The sequence below is a fragment of the Rattus norvegicus genome, chromosome X (genome assembly GCF_021556685.1).
Source record: "Rattus norvegicus strain SHRSP/BbbUtx chromosome X, alternate assembly SHRSP_T2T, whole genome shotgun sequence".
Taxonomy (NCBI): domain Eukaryota; kingdom Metazoa; phylum Chordata; class Mammalia; order Rodentia; family Muridae; genus Rattus; species Rattus norvegicus.
In genome coordinates this window covers 86,321,283-86,338,265 of record NC_141554.1, presented here as the reverse complement: position 1 = coordinate 86,338,265, position 16,983 = coordinate 86,321,283, and the positions used below count along the sequence as shown (strand labels likewise).

The following is a 16,983-nucleotide window of genomic DNA, read 5'->3' as shown; positions in this document are numbered from 1 at the left end:
TAAAATTTGGGGGTGGGTTTCTCCCTTGACTACGTAGGAAATGTAACGAGAACACTGATATTATAGAAAGAACATCAGGACTCTACAGAATTACCTCAATCTGGCTACTTCAACTTGGTCAGTTTTCTAGCTTACTGTGTCTTGTTTATTCACTAGAAGATTCTGCTATTTAATTTTGTTTGTGAATATATGCATGTGGAGCTAGGAATGCATATCCCAAACAATTGATCTACATCCTAGCCACATCCCCCTACCTATCCTGGGAATTTCTAAGTCTTCATTAGAAATTCAGCTAAATGATTTTTAAAGAAATGGGTCTGCACAAGCGTCCAGAAGCACAGACTTTTTTGTAATGTATACACAGTATTTTAAGAAATCTGACCAAGGTTGTTTGGCTTCTGATTCCTTTGCTGCCTCCCTTGTTTTTACCTTGATACAATTCTCTCTGCGGTTGTTACTATAGCTTAATCACTTTATATCAATATAATACTGGGGATGCAGGAAAAACTGGCTATTTTTCTCTTGTTCCTAGCCTGAAAGAGATAAATTTGAGTTCATTATTTATACTTTGCCTTACAAGAGACAAAGAGAAGTGTTTGATCATTTTAAATCCTTTTCTTCATTATGTAGTATGTGTTATATTAATTAAAGTTAATATAGTTAATGACTTGACATAATATATATATCAAGACTTAAGAAAAATAGAGATAGAAACTGACATTTATCATTTACTTACTATTGCTTAATTGATATTTGGCTTCTGATATTTCTTTCTTCTTCCTTTTCTTATGCTTTAAGCCTGTTCACAGATGTTTAGAAGCAATTTGTAACTCAGACATTAAAAGGTCTTTAATGGCATATTTCCTGTAGCTCCCTTATTTAAGAGTCATTGATGTCACATATAGTTTCAAGTTGTTCTGTTCTTCATCTGTCTTCTAAAGTAGAGTTAGACTGATCATATCACGGAAGGCTTCCACATGTCTAGTACTCTTCCCTTCTTGTTATCTATTTCAAGTCACGGGAAAACTGCAAGCAAATATGCTGTGTTTTTATTTTGTATGTGAAAAGCTGCTTCTGCCTCATTTCTTTTTCTCATTTGAAGCTCCCTGATGATAAACATGTTACTTCCTTCAGAATGTTATACCATCATTCTCTTCCAAACTACTGCTCAGTGTCTTTTGAGAGTTTTCTCTTTTCTCCTGAAGATTTGATAAAGCACACCACAGACACAATAAAACGTGTTCCTAAAATTAACTTACTTACCTCCTCAGTCTATTTCAGAAATATTTTAATTCTTTGTCTTGTCAAGCATTCCGGAAAATACTAAATAGAACTATGTTATGTGTTTAAAAGTCCACATTTTGGCTTCTCTTTTCTGGACTTCCCATATTTATTCTAATTATGGTGAACTGTGAATGATAATCCAGTTTGCTTCTGATACATAGATATCAAAAACTAAAATAGTATCCAAAAATAATTCTACATGCTGTGCAAACTTTATGTATTTTCAGGCATTTAACTATAAAGAAATTTTTGAAGTGACTTGTTTTTCCTTTGCACAATTAGTAAAAAAGCACACTTCTAGATGGTCACATTAAATTTTGCGTACACACACACACACACACACACACACACACACACACACACACGGAACAAAGCACCTGTATTTGCCCTGAAACCAAACAGTAATGATGGAATCCTGAGTGAAACTCATCATTCCTCTTATTGGTAGAATCACTTGACAAATGTTGGCAAGCACTGTAACTAATGTAGTTATACCAGAGTAAATCAGATGTAATCTAGATATATTCCAGGGAGGCTGACTGTATTCGTTCCTCAGAGGAAACAAAACAAGGTTTATAGGAAGGAAATTATGTGAACTTTGGTAACTTAAGGTATGGTTGTTAAAGAAATGCATTTTAAATATTCCAGAGATTACCCAAGAGCCAATCAATTTGTTTGTAAGATGCACTTAATACAGAACTATGACTTTTATTGTAAAGATGGGCAAAGATTTAAGTGTTGAAAGATTTTGAGATGTTAAAATCTATTAATTTGTTCTTCTAACATATGTTTGATACAAACTTACTGCTTTCAGAAAGAAGCTGATAACTTCTTAAAGATACCTTTTCATACTTTAATAGTAGTCTTTAGCTTTAAAATTTTTGAGAATAATTATATATGTTAAGAACAAAATGTGATATTATGCTATCACACGCAGACACACACACACACACACACACACACACACACACACTAAAAAGTCTGTTGTTCATGTACTTCATTCTGGTGTCTTTATCATAAACTAATCATTAAGCTTGTCGTTCTTGTTTAGCCAAAACTTTGCACACCTTGATTGTGTCTTTTTTCTCTTCTACCCTTGGTTATGATTGTTGTAGTGCCCCCATAATGCTGACTTTAAAAAAGGGTGTGTGTGTGTGTGTGTGTGTGTGTGTGTGTGTGTGTGTTCATATATGTAGTTGGGGAGAGAATATATATGTTACTAATGATACCTTAATCTTCATTTGTTTGACATGTATTAAAATACCGTTGTACCCCATAAATATCTAAAATTACTATATATTAATCAAATACTCAAAGCTTTGCTGAAGGAGATGGAAATGCCAACTCTCTTGGTTTGATCATTATGCATTGCATACATGTTTTATTGAATTACTGTATTATTATGCCACATAAATTTGTAAATTAAAGTAACTTTTATAAAACAGGACTATAGCCGACTTGCCCCCTGAGGAAACTAGAGATCCCTTCATTCAAAACAAAAATGTTTTCGATATCTTGTTAAATCTGTTTTCAGTATTTTAGAAGGAAATCTCATAGGAAAAGGTTAACCACTGCTTAGAAATGTATTTTGTAGATACAGTCTTCAGTCACGTGTCCTTTATCAGCACACTGTACTGTGCAGTGGTGTCAGATACTTTCTTTTAGAACTAAGACTTTATTTTAGCAGTCTTTTATTATCTTTTAAACACAAGCGTCACATTTCTTTGCTATGTTATAGTTTACAAGTATCAGGGTCATTATTTATTACAGTCCATTGTAAGGCTGCTGAGGTGGTTAGGCCAATGTTCCTATACTGTGACCCTCTTCTATACTGTTGTCATTCCTGTGTCTTCCTTCTTTCTTCTTGTCAGGCTGTTTCCTTGCTCCTGTCAGCATGCTCTTTCTGTCAGCATAATGTACTGAAAAAAAACAAAACAAAACAAAACAAAAACATAACATTTAGAAGTCAAAGTTTTACCCACATAAACGAGAAATAACTACACAAAACTTATTTGGAACACTGATATCTCTCTCCAAATATCTTATCTGATGTTCATGCTATAAAAAGGGTCAGAAAACAAGATTTTAAGTAAGCTTGCCTATAATACCTATAATAGTAACATAAAAAGTCTTTAGCAAGAACTTGGGCAGTAAATTGTGTAATGCCTTGGGTGCTTTAACAAAATTAGAAGAAAAAAACATGTATACTTCCTGGTTTTGGACTATGTGAAAAAAAAATCCCTTGCATAAGTTACAATGATAATGAGAGACCAGTGCTTCTTAGGCTGTCCATTCCATAGCCCTGATTAGGTAAGTTAATGTATCATTTGTAAAGGAGTAATATTACATTTCTAAAAATACTTACATTAACTCAAATTCATGTTCCCTGGGCTAATTTGGTTTTGTGCTACTGGGATGGTTAAGAATTTGACCTTGTGTTTTGTAAAACTAAACAAGTTGTATTATATATCAAATGAAGAGGTTTTGTTCCCCTAAAATCACTTATGAATGAGCAAACATCATCTCTGTAACCTTTCTGTTTGACATTCAAGTTCATGGTTTTTTTTTTTTTTTTTTTTTTTTTTTTTTTTTTTTTATTAACTTGAGTATTTCTTATATACATTTCGAGTGTTATTCCCTTTCCCGGTTTCCGGGCAAACATCCCCCTCCCCCCTCCCCTTCCTTATGGGTGTTCCCCTCCCAACCCTCCCCCCATTGCCGCCCTCCCCCCATAGACTAGTTCACTGGGGGTTCAGTCTTAGCAGGACCCAGGGCTTCCCCTTCCACTGGTGCTCTTACTAGGATATTCATTGCTACCTATGGGGTCAGAGTCCAGGGTCAGTCCATGTATAGTCTTTAGGTAGTGGCTTAGTCCCTGGAAGCTCTGGTTGCTTGGCATTGTTGTACTTTTGGGGTCTCGAGTCCCTTCAAGCTCTTCCAGTTCTTTCTCTGATTCCTTCAATAGGGGACCTATTCTCAGTTCAGTGGTTTGCTGCTGGCATTCGCCTCTATATTTGCTGTATTCTGGCTGTGTCTCTCAGGAGCGATCTACATCCGGCTCCTGTCGGTCTGCACTTCTTTGCTTCATCCATCTTGTCTAATTGGGTGGCTGTATATGTATGGGCCACATGTGGGGCAGGCTCTGAATGGGTGTTCCTTCAGTCTCTGTTTTAATCTTTGCCTCTCCCTTCCCTGCCAAGGGTATTCTTTTTCCTCATTTAAAGAAGGAGTGAAGCATTCACATTTTGATCATCCGTCTTGAGTTTCGTTTGTTCTAGGGATCTAGGGTACTTCAAGCATTTGGGCTAATAGCCACTTATCAATGAGTGCATACCATGTATGTCTTTCTGTGATTGGGTTAGCTCACTCAGGATGATATTTTCCAGTTCCAACCATTTGCCTACGTATTTCATAAACTCGTTGTTTTTGATAGCTGAGTAATATTCCATTGTGTAGATGTACCACATTTTCTGTATCCATTCCTCTGTTGAAGGGCATCTGGGTTCTTTCCATTTTCTGGCTATTATAAATAAGGCTGCGATGAACATAGTGGAGCACGTGTCTCTTTTATATGTTGAGGCATCTTTTGGGTATATGCCCAAGAGAGGTATAGCTGGATCCTCAGGCAGTTCAATGTCCAATTTTCTGAGGAACCTCCAGACTGATTTCCAGAATGGTTTTACCAGTCTGCAATCCCACCAACAATGGAGGAGTGTTCCTCTTTCTCCACATCCTCGCCAGCATCTGCTGTCACCTGAGTTTTTGATCTTAGCCAATCGCACTGGTGTGAGGTGAAATCTCAGGGTTGTTTTGATTTGCATTTCCCTTATGACTAAAGATGTTGAACATTTCTTTAGGTGTTTCTCCGCCATTCGGCATTCCTCAGCTGTGAATTCTTTGTTTAGCTCTGAACCCCATTTTTTAATAGGGTTATTTGTTTCCCTGCGGTCTAACTTCTTGAGTTCTTTGTATATTTTGGATATAAGGCCTCTATCTGTTGTAGGATTGGTAAAGATCTTTTCCCAATCTGTTGGTTGCCGTTTTGTCCTAACCACAGTGTCCTTTGCCTTACAGAAGCTTTGCAGTTTTATGAGATCCCATTTGTCGATTCTTGATCTTAGAGCATAAGCCATTGGTGTTTTGTTCAGGAAATTTTTTCCAGTGCCCATGTGTTCCAGATGCTTCCCTAGTTTTTCTTCTATTAGTTTGAGTGTGTCTGGTTTGATGTGGAGGTCCTTGATCCACTTGGACTTAAGCTTTGTACAGGGTGATAAGCATGGATCGATCTGCATTCTTCTACATGTTGCCCTCCAGTTGAACCAGCACCATTTGCTGAAAATGCTATCTTTTTTCCATTTGATGGTTTTGGCTCCTTTGTCAAAAATCAAGTGACCATAGGTGTGTGGGTTCATTTCTGGGTCTTCAATTCTATTCCATTGGTCTATCTGTCTGTCTCTGTACCAATACCATGCAGTTTTTATCACTATTGTTCTGTAATACTGCTTGAGTTCAGGGATAGTGATTCCCCCTGAAGTCCTTTTATTGTTGAGGATAGCTTTAGCTCTCCTGGGTTTTTTGTTATTCCAGATGAATTTGCAAATTGTTCTGTCTAACTCTTTGAAGAATTGGATTGGTATTTTGATGGGGATTGCATTGAATCTGTAGATTGCTTTTGGTAAAATGGCCATTTTTACTATATTAATCCTGCCAATCCATGAGCATGGGAGATCTTTCCATCTTCTGAGGTCTTCTTCAATTTCTTTCCTCAGTGTCTTGAAGTTCTTATTGTACAGATCTTTTACTTGCTTGGTTAAAGTCACACCAAGGTACTTTATATTATTTGGGTCTATTATGAAGGGTGTCGTTTCCCTAATTTCTTTCTCGGCTTGTTTCTCTTTTGTATAGAGGAAGGCAACTGATTTATTTGAGTTAATTTTATACCCAGCCACTTTGCTGAAGTTGTTTATCAGCTTTAGTAGTTCTCTGGTGGAACTTTTGGGATCACTTAAATATACTATCATGTCATCTGCAAATAGTGATATTTTGACCTCTTCTTTTCCGATCTGTATCCCTTTGATCTCCTTTTGTTGTCTGATTGCTCTGGCTAGAACTTCAAGAACTATATTGAATAAGTAGGGAGAGAGTGGGCAGCCTTGTCTAGTCCCTGATTTTAGTGGGATTGCTTCAAGTTTCTCTCCATTTAGTTTAATGTTAGCAACTGGTTTGCTGTATATGGCTTTTACTATGTTTAGGTATGGGCCTTGAATTCCTATTCTTTCTAGGACTTTTATCATGAAGGGGTGTTGAATTTTGTCAAATGCTTTCTCAGCATCTAATGAAATGATCATGTGGTTCTGTTCTTTCAGTTTGTTTATATAATGGATCACGTTGATGGTTTTCCGTATATTAAACCATCCCTGCATGCCTGGGATGAAGCCTACTTGATCATGATGGATGATTGTTTTGATGTGCTCTTGAATTCGGTTTGCCAGAATTTTATTGAGTATTTTTGCGTCGATATTCATAAGGGAAATTGGTCTGAAGTTCTCTTTCTTTGTTGTGTCTTTGTGTGGTTTAGGTATAAGAGTAATTGTGGCTTCGTAGAAGGAATTCGGTAGGGCTCCATCTGTTTCAATTTTGTGGAATAGTTTGGATAATATTGGTATGAGGTCTTCTATGAAGGTTTGATAGAATTCTGCACTAAACCCGTCTGGACCTGGGCTCTTTTTGGTTGGGAGACCTTTAATGACTGCTTCTATTTCCTTAGGAGTTATGGGGTTGTTTAACTGGTTTATCTGTTCCTGATTTAACTTCGATACCTGGTATCTGTCTAGGAAATTGTCCATTTCCTGAAGATTTTCAAATTTTGTTGAATATAGGTTTTTATAGTAAGATCTGATGATTTTTTGAATTTCCTCTGAATCTGTTGTTATGTCTCCCTTTTCATTTCTGATTTTGTTAATTTGGACGCACTCTCTGTGTCCTCTCGTTAGTCTGGCTAAGGGTTTATCTATCTTGTTGATTTTCTCAAAGAACCAACTTTTGGTTCTGTTGATTCTTCCTATGGTCCTTTTTGTTTCTACTTGGTTGATTTCCGCTCTGAGTTTGATTATTTCCTGCCTTCTACTCCTCCTGGGTGTATTTGCTTCTTTTTGTTCTAGAGCTTTTAGGTGTGCTGTCAAGCTGCTGACATATGCTCTTTCCTGTTTCTTTCTGCAGGCACTCAGCGCTATGAGTTTTCCTCTTAGCACAGCTTTCATTGTGTCCCATAAGTTTGAGTATGTTGTATCTTCATTTTCATTAAATTCTAAAAAGTTTTTAATTTCTTTCTTTATTTCTTCCTTGACCAGGTTATCATTGAGTAGAGCATTGTTCAATTTCCACGTATATGTGGGCATTCTTCCCTTATTATTATTGAAGACCAGTTTTAGGCCGTGGTGGTCCGATAGCACGCATGGGATTATTTCTATCTTTCTGTACCTGTTGAGGCCCGTTTTTTGACCAATTATATGGTCAATTTTGGAGAAAGTACCATGAGGAGCTGAGAAGAAGGTATATCCTTTTGCTTTAGGATAGAATGTTCTATAAATATCCGTTAAGTCCATTTGGCTCATGACTTCTCTTAGTCTGTCTACATCACTGTTTAATTTCTGTTTCCATGATCTGTCCATTGATGAGAGTGGGGTGTTGAAATCTCCCACTATTATTGTGTGAGGTGCAATGTGTGTTTTGAGCTTTAGTAAGGTTTCTTTTACGTATGTAGGTGCCCTTGTATTTGGGGCATAGATATTTAGGATTGAGAGTTCATCTTGGTTGATTTTTCCTTTGATGAATATGAAGTGTCCTTCCTTATCTTTTTTGATGACTTTTAGTTGGAAATTGATTTTATTTGATATTAGAATGGCTACTCCAGCTTGCTTCTTCTGACCATTTGCTTGGAAAGTTGTTTTCCAGCCTTTCACTCTGAGGTAGTGTCTGTCTTTGTCTCTGAGGTGTGTTTCCTGTAGGCAGCAGAATGCAGGGTCCTCGTTGCGTATCCAGTTTGTTAATCTATGTCTTTTTATTGGGGAGTTGAGGCCATTGATATTGAGAGATATTAAGGAATAGTGATTATTGCTTCCCGTTATATTCATATTTGGATGTGAGGTTATGTTTGTGTGCTTTCATTCTCTTTGTTTTGTTGCCAAGACGATTAGTTTCTTGCTTCTTCTAGGGTATAGCTTGCCTCCTTATGTTGGGCTTTACCATTTATTATCCTTTGTAGTGCTGGATTTGTAGAAAGATATTGTGTAAATTTGGTTTTGTCATGGAATATCTTGGTTTCTCCATCAATGTTAATTGAGAGTTTTGCTGGATACAGTAACCTGGGCTGGCATTTGTGTTCTCTTAGTGTCTGTATGACATCAGTCCAGGATCTTCTGGCCTTCATAGTTTCTGGCGAGAAGTCTGGTGTGATTCTGATAGGTCTCCCTTTATATGTTACTTGACCTTTTTCCCTTACTGCTTTTAATATTCTTTCTTTATTTTGTGCGTTTGGTGTTTTGACAATTATGTGACGGGAGGTGTTTCTTTTCTGGTCCAATCTATTTGGAGTTCTGTAGGCTTCTTGTATGCCTATGGGTATCTCTTTTTTTAGGTTAGGGAAGTTTTCTTCTATGATTTTGTTGAAGATATTTACTGGTCCTTTGAGCTGGGAGTCTTCACTCTCTTCTATACCTATTATCCTTAGGTTTGATCTTCTCATTGAGTCCTGGATTTCCTGTATGTTTTGGACCAGTAGCTTTTTCCGCTTTACATTATCTTTGACAGTTGAGTCGATGATTTCTATGGAATCTTCTGCTCCTGAGATTCTCTCTTCCATCTCTTGTATTCTGTTGGTGAAGCTTGTATCTACAGCTCCTTGTCTCTTCTTTTGGTTTTCTATATCCAGGGTTGTTTCCATGTGTTCTTTCTTGATTGCTTCTATTTCCATTTTTAATTCCTTCAACTGTTTGATTGTGTTTTCCTGGAATTCTTTCAGGGATTTTTGCGATTCCTCTCTGTAGGCTTTTACTTGTTTATTAATGTTTTCCTGTGCTTCCCTAAGTGTGTTCATGTCTTTCTTGAAGTCCTCCAGCATCATGATCAAATATGATTTTGAAACTAGATCTTGCTTTTCTGGTGTGTTTGGATATTCCATGTTTGTTTTGGTGGGAGAATTGGGCTCAGATGATGGCATGTAGTCTTGGTTTCTGTTGCTTGGGTTCCTGCGCTTGCCTCTCGCCATCAGATTATCTCTAGTGTTACTTTGTTCTGCTATTTCTGACAGTGGCTAGACTGTCCTATAAACCTGTGTGTCAGGAGTGCTGTAGACCTGTTTTCCTCTCTTTCAGTCAGTTATGGGGACAGAGTGTTCTGCTTTCGGGCGTGTAGTTTTTCCTCTCTACAGGTCTTCAGCTGTTCCTGTGGGCCTGTGTCTTGAGGTCACCAGGCAGCTTTCTTGCAGCAGAAAATTTGGTCTTACCTGTGGTCCCGAGGCTCAGGTTTGCTCGTGGGGTGCTGCCCAGGGGCTCTCTGCAGGGGCAGCAACCAGGAAGACCTGTGCCGCCCCTTCCGGGAGCTTCAGTGCACCACGGTTCCAGATGGTCTTTGGCTTTTTCCTCTGGTGTCCGAGATGTGTGTGCAGGGAGCAGTCTCTTCTGGTTTCCCAGGCTTGTCTGCCTCTCTGAAGGTTTAGCTCTCCCTCCCACGGGATTTGGGTGCAGAGAACTGTTTATCAGGTCTGTTTCCTTCAGGGTCCGGCGCGGTCCTGCCGCTCCTGGGCCCTCCCCCACGGGAGCCCAGAGGCCTTATACAGTTTCCTCTTGGGCCAGGGATGTGGGCAGGGGTGAGCAGTGTTGATGGTCTCTTCCGCTCTGCAGCCTCAGGAGTGCCCACCTGACCAGGCGGTTGGGTCTCTCTCTCACCGGGTCTGGGAGCAGAGAGCTGCTGCGGGCCGGGATCCGCGGGTGTGGGACTTCTGGTAAACACAGAACGTGCCCGGTTCTAGAGAAATTCTGCTTCCATGTGTCCCAAGCTCACCAGGCAGCTTTCTTGCAGCAGAAAATTTGGTCTTACCTGTAGTCCCGAGGCTCAGGTTTGCTCGTGGGGTGCTGCCCAGGGGCTCTCTGCAGAGGCAGCAACCAGGAAGACCTGTGCCGCCCCTTCAAGTTCATGGTTTTTTATAGTTGTTATTCATATGCTATGCAGTTTGAAGTTTTTTCCATACATAATAATCAGGCAGCAACAGCTGTTTTATTCTGGGATTTTATGTTACAAGAAGTTATTTATCTGTGATATGATTATAGATTTGTGAATATCATATAATAATGAATAATCTAAGGCTTTATGTAGGGTCTTGTTTGTATAATCCTTTCTGCTTTTACAACCCTAATGAGAAAATGTTACATACCTTTTAGAAAACAAGTTTAGATAATTTAAAACAGTTTTCAGTATCTTCATTTTTTAATTGCTGCTTGAAAATGTGGTATTTGAAATTATTTTTATTTGTACTATTACAAAGTACAGATTTTACTTTACAAGCAAGCTTAATGTGTTTTTTTTTGTTTGTTTGTTTGTTTTTCTTCTTGATCTTAGGTTAACATTCTGGAATTTTTCCCTTTTACCTGAAATCTTTCTCTGAAAGTGCAAGTTGGGTCAAGTTTTTCAAGGTTGCATTTTGAAACTAAATTATGTGATACATGTCAAACTCAGTTCCCCATTTGGTACTATAAAGGAAATAAGTTTTCTGACCCTTTCCTTTTTGTGGACATAACCATGTATTCTTATTTGTGCTATATTACATAAATTACAGTTGACTTTATGACTACACGTGAAAGATAAATTATGAGCCACATCAGTCCCTATACATATAAATTATGATTTCTTTGGTTATACAACAAAGCACACTTTGTTGACTAGCCTATGTTGCAAAATCCCTTAAAAACCTTTAGAACAGATTTGTGGACCTGTAGGTAGTGAATTCTACTTAATTCTACCTTTACTGCATTCTAACTTCGGAACTTTTTTCAGTAGCCATTTACTTACTCATGTTTTATATGAAGGTCTTAATGCTATCCATTTTTGATTTAAAATTCTATTGTCATTTTTTAAAATTATGCTTTTAAGTAGGGAGTTGGCTTTAGCAGCAGTCGGGCAGATAAGCTAATACCACTCATTGGCTTAATCATGAGGACACTGAGGCCTGAGAGAGAAACTACCTTAGCATTACAGATATAGAAAGCAGAAGGAAAATGAAAGAATCCAAGACCATATATATATATATATATATATATATAAAATCATGGTATACTGTCTCATCCAGCGAGCTATCAGATATTTGTCTTGTCATTTCTGTTGCTCTCCTATGTACTTCTGTGTATTTCTTAGTGGAAATTCCATACGTTCCTAAATATCTTGTGAGAGATATCAGTGTTCTAAAACAAATTTTATAAGTAGTTATTTCTGGTTTTATATTGAAAGAATTTTGTCTTTAAATATTAGGTTTTTATATTGTTTCCTTTTCAAGTGATAACTTGTTGTCATTAGTAACTGGTTTTGGAAGGTTACTAGTTATATTCTGAGAATTAAATGTTATTTTAAAATATGATTTCTTAATGACAATACAAGTCTATATGTACTGTTCTCACAAGAATGAAATATATTGAGTTGTCTTATTAGCCCCGTAAGCCTTCAAGCAGTTGATAAATGAAATAAAAGGGGATATAGTTTGTAAATCTCACAGTTAGGATTTTCATTTTATTTTTGTCAGTAATAATTTCACATGATGCCTGTGGGGAATATAGCAACGTGTATTGCATGTTGTATAATGTTAGTAACAGTTGTCAGTAGGTTCTAGTTAAATATAATGCTTTTAGGAAAGTGTTTGCCCTGCCTGATCTAATTTCTAGAGCTTATTCACATTAAGTAAGATAATTTTATGGAGAAAAATTAAATTTGTGAAATGTGTTTCATAGAGAATAGGTGAAATATGACAATATACTGTATGGGCTAAGGCAGTCACATTTTTCATTATATATCCTTTGAACACAGCTATGTTTACAAATACAGTTTTTCATAAGAAAACTCAAATAATTTCATATACTGTTATTTCTAACATTATTAATATTTATTCATACTAACAAAACTATGATATCCCTGTAAGTGTATTCATTGGAATCTAGTTAGTAGGTATATATTATAAGAAAGCATATGGAATAGAAATTTGGAGAATTTGACAGGGTTGTAAACTTTTAACTATTTAAACTATTAAACATTTCTTTTAGGTTGAATAGATAATATAATTTTTATACAGCATTAATCCAAATGCCATTAATATGATTATATCTTTTTATAAGAGTAGAGAAGGCAGATGGTCTACCAGCATATAACCTGATAAGATCGAACACAGCCCGAGTTCTTCTGGGAAATCTGATTCATTTCACCGTTTATGTGTTTTCTCAATTAGAAAATGATAATGTTGTTATGAGTGGAATAAAATAACATAACATGCATACAGTTATCATAGAATAATAATGTATTGTTGACAATTCTAGGATTTTCAAAATTCATTAAGAATTTTGTATTGTTTGGGATTTTAATTTGAGGATGCTAAGATCTCTTTGTACTTTATTTGCTTCTGTCTTGGTAGATCAGTTTCTTGCATTTCACATAGAAACCAATTATATTTTACTCATATCATAAGTGTATATGTATGTGCATTTGTGTGTATACACGTCTCTTCAACAAGGCCAAAAATTAATGCCTGCTCACGACAAGAAAACTTTATTAGCAACAAATGTTCATGAAGCACTAACTAATTAAAAGTTTTAAAAACAGAAAAAAGTGGTTTTTAAAGCTTGGCCCTGCAAAGGACTCATGAGGTATAAAATGCATTGTTCAATTTCAAAAATAATACTAATTTAAAATAACAATCAAAGTCTCTAATATAAAGAAAGAAAGAAACTTATAATTCATAAACTAACCTGTATATGACTTTCTTTGGCAAACCAGAAGGGCTACAAAATTTGGGTTTTGCTCATGTTTAAAGCTTCCCAGGAGTTTGGGAGAGACTCTGTGGGTAAAGTGCTTGTTTAAACATGAGGACTTGAATTTGCATCGCCACAAACCCATGTGAGAAAATGAAAAGCCCAGCAGAGCCCCACACTTCAGTGCTGAGAGCCAGAGACAGATCCCTAGGGCTGGTTAGTAATCTAGATGAAACCCAGAGTTTCCAGCATCAGTATAAGACTGTCTCAGAAAAGAAAGTCCTGTTGAGGAAGATATCTGGATGTCAGCCTCTGGCCTCAACCCATCCTCACAGGGGAGCTTACCTCCCTCTCCATGCATATACATCACACATTCTCTCACAGACAGATACACAGACTTCCCCATTTTATTCACAGATATTTTATGTCATTTGCATGTGGAACTGATTTTTATTATATATTAATTATACAAGGGAACAGTTTTCTTTGTAACATATGCATATATTCATGTAATGTGCTTTGATAATATTCATACACCTAGCGGTCTTCTTAGTGCTCCTTTCCTTCTTACAGCCTAAATACTCAGACTTTAGTTTTCATGCCCTTTCCCCTGAAATTCACTTATGAAAAAAAAAGAGAGAGATTTAGTTTTTTTTATTATTATTATTTTATTTATTTACATTCTGGTTATTGTGCCCCATCTTGGTCCCCCCTCCCACAGTTCCTCATCCCATTCCTCCTCCCCTTCTTGCCCCTGAGAGGATGCCCCTGCCCCACCAGGTCTCCTCTGAAAGGCCCTACCAGCAGCTGACAGAGACAGAAGCAGATACTTACACCCAAACATTGGACTGAGGTCGGGACCCCTAGGGGAAGGATTGAAGAAGCTGAAGGGGAGAGCAACCCCATAGCAGTCTCGACTTACCCAGACTCCAGAGACTGAGCCACCAACCAGGAGCATAGAGATCTGGTCCAAGGCCCCTGGCACATATATAGCAGAGGTCTGCCTTGTAAGGCCTCAGTGGGAGAAACTGCACTTAATCCTCGAGATGTTTGTCTTTTAAGTGTGATTTACTTTGGCATAACAAATTCCATCCATTTTCCTATAGGTCACATGATTTCGTTCTTTTTTGTGTGGCTGGATAAAGTTCTAGTTATGCATCTATACTATGTTTTCTGTATCTGTGGATACAGAATGAATTTTAAAGATGAGTTTTGATTTGGGCTTTCATTATAAAATTCAAAATATCTTTCCAGGGCATTTTAAAAACTCTACTATTCTGAAACTCTTACAGAAAATATAGATATGTATTTTAGTAGTGTATAACAAAAAGAACTTCTTGGTACTCTCTTTTCTCTATTAAGTTTTTTTTTTTTTTGCTGCTATTTCATCTCTGTACACATTTCTATCTTCCAGTACATAAATCTTTCTCCTTGTGCATATGCCTTCTTATGTTCTATCAGACTATATAATACTTTACTTTTTTCACTGGTATTACTCTAGGCAACATGAATTTGTACATGCAAAAATAATTTAGAATGTCTACAAATAGACTTTTTCAATGTCATTTTACAAACTTTGAAGAATTTTATGACTCAAACTAAGGCAGCAGTATTCCCCAAAAATGGTTTATGAAATCACTGTAATGAATACATGATTATCGACCAAGTGCATACAATGGATTTTTTTTTTTTGGGCTAAGAAATGCTCTACTTTACTCCTTCCCCAATCCTTGTGTGTGTGTGTGTGTGTGTGTGTGTGTGTGTGTGTGTGTGTGTGTGTGTGTGTGTGTGTGTATGTGTGTATGTGTGTATGTGTGTATGGGCAACATGTACAAATGATTTCTTAAGCTTCAAAATTAGGTTTAACTGCTACTAACTTTGAGTCATAGAGTGAATTTTCTTATAACTATTATTCATACACATTTAATTTTTGTTTAACAGTAATAGTGGTAGTCCCTGTCTCCTCATTACTAGATTGTAAATTCATTGAACACAGGAACCATGACTTCTCTACTCACTACTACCCATGATAGTGCTTTGCATATGAATAAAACAGTTATGATTAACAGGAGGTCATTAGGTTTTGTTTGTCTTTAACAGATTTGGTGCATTTGACTTGCATGTCTTCTAAAACAGCAAGAGAAGATTTAGAACGGGTAGTCCAGAAATTGTTTACTCCGTATACAGAAATAGAAGCAGGTAAGAAAATGGATTAATTGTGATGGAAAGTTAATGTAATGTGATATTCCCCTTAGATGCTACATGAATGGAACTGGAGGTGAACTAAAGAATACTACTCAGGGGGTTGGGGATTTGGCTCAGTGGCAGAGCGCTTGCCTAGGAAGCGCAAGGCCCTGGGTTCGGTCCCCAGCTCCGAAAAAAAAAGAACCAAAAAAAATAAAAAAAGAATACTACTCAGAAATAACTCTCACATACTTAATTACTAAAAATTAGTTTGAACAGTCACTGCATAAATAAGAGAAATGTTTATTTTTTAATGTTCTTATTTTTAATGAAAGTAAACATATATAGATAAAAACCCCATAATTGTCAAAATATGCATTTATATGCATGTGTACTTACATGCCCCAGGAAGAAAAAGAAAGGCTGTTGGAAAAATTTTTCAATTTTTGGTAGGATTACAGGCACCTTTTATAATTGTATTTATTTTATGGGATTTTTATGAAAAAGGCATATTTTTCTTTATCAAATTTTATTTATAAAGTAATTTTTATTTAGCTTTCAGAAGATATTGATTGCCATTATTAATTGGCAAATATGTAAGTCCTGATGATTAAATTATTATCTTTAAAAGCTTCTTACATGCCAAATACTTAGCTCTACAAATTATATGTGTTTCTTTCTAATAGTTAAAGAATGTTTTTCCACTTTGAATTTTTAAAAATCATACATCTCCCCCATAAAGAGGGTACAACTAACTAGTGACTCTGAGAGAAAGAAATACCATATTTATAGTATATGAGTGATCAAGAATATAACCTGACAAGTCTTCTTCATGTATGTGATCAAAAATATAGCCTGATCGACCCTCTTCACATATGGGAAATGAAGGTAACTTTCATAAAAGCATTTTCAGGTTCACTTGAATACTTTCACTGTCCTCTATTCTTAATGTTGACATTTTCTTTAAATGATCCATTTATTCAGATAGCCAGCTATTCATGTTTACCCCTAATGATTCTATTTGTTTTAATCTTGTGGGTTTTGTCTACTTTCTTAATGTAGAGATGTTACAGAGTGGGACATAAACATTTAAGACATATAAGACAAAGTGTTCCACTTATAGCTGCTAATGTAAATGTAATTTCTTTATGACATCCCCAGATGAATAAATATCTTCAATCTAAAAAAAACTTCACTTTGGTTTAGATTTAGTTAATTTGTGTACATTTTTTATTTGAGAGTATCATGTAACTGTTTGAGTTACTGTTAAAAATTTGATTGCAAAATTATGATAAATACACAACCATATTTCCCTAATATAAATTCATAGTTGTATGTTTAGATTTTAACTGCACCTGTAACTTGTTCATAAGAACCATGAATACTGTTTTCATTTCTGGAATATTTCATAGTGTCTCTGTTGTAATTTCAGTTTGTGACTATACCAAATAATACACTAAACACATAATTATTCTTTACTTTCTAAATGCATTTAATTTTCTGGTTTGCA

At 36.3% G+C, this 16,983-nt stretch overlaps 1 protein-coding gene across 3 annotated transcripts in view; it reads left to right on the top strand.

Annotated features, from left to right (window-relative positions):
* Chm (CHM Rab escort protein) overlaps positions 1-16,983 on the top strand; it is a 158,761-nt gene that overhangs the window by 125,299 nt on the left and 16,479 nt on the right. For all 3 annotated transcript variants that reach the window (NR_197594.1, NM_017067.2, NM_001433732.1), the window contains 1 exon segment: positions 15,390-15,488. Coding sequence is in view for 2 of the 3 variants with exons in the window: in NM_017067.2 (NP_058763.2) it covers positions 15,390-15,488 (99 nt within the window). In the remaining variant the exon portion in view is untranslated.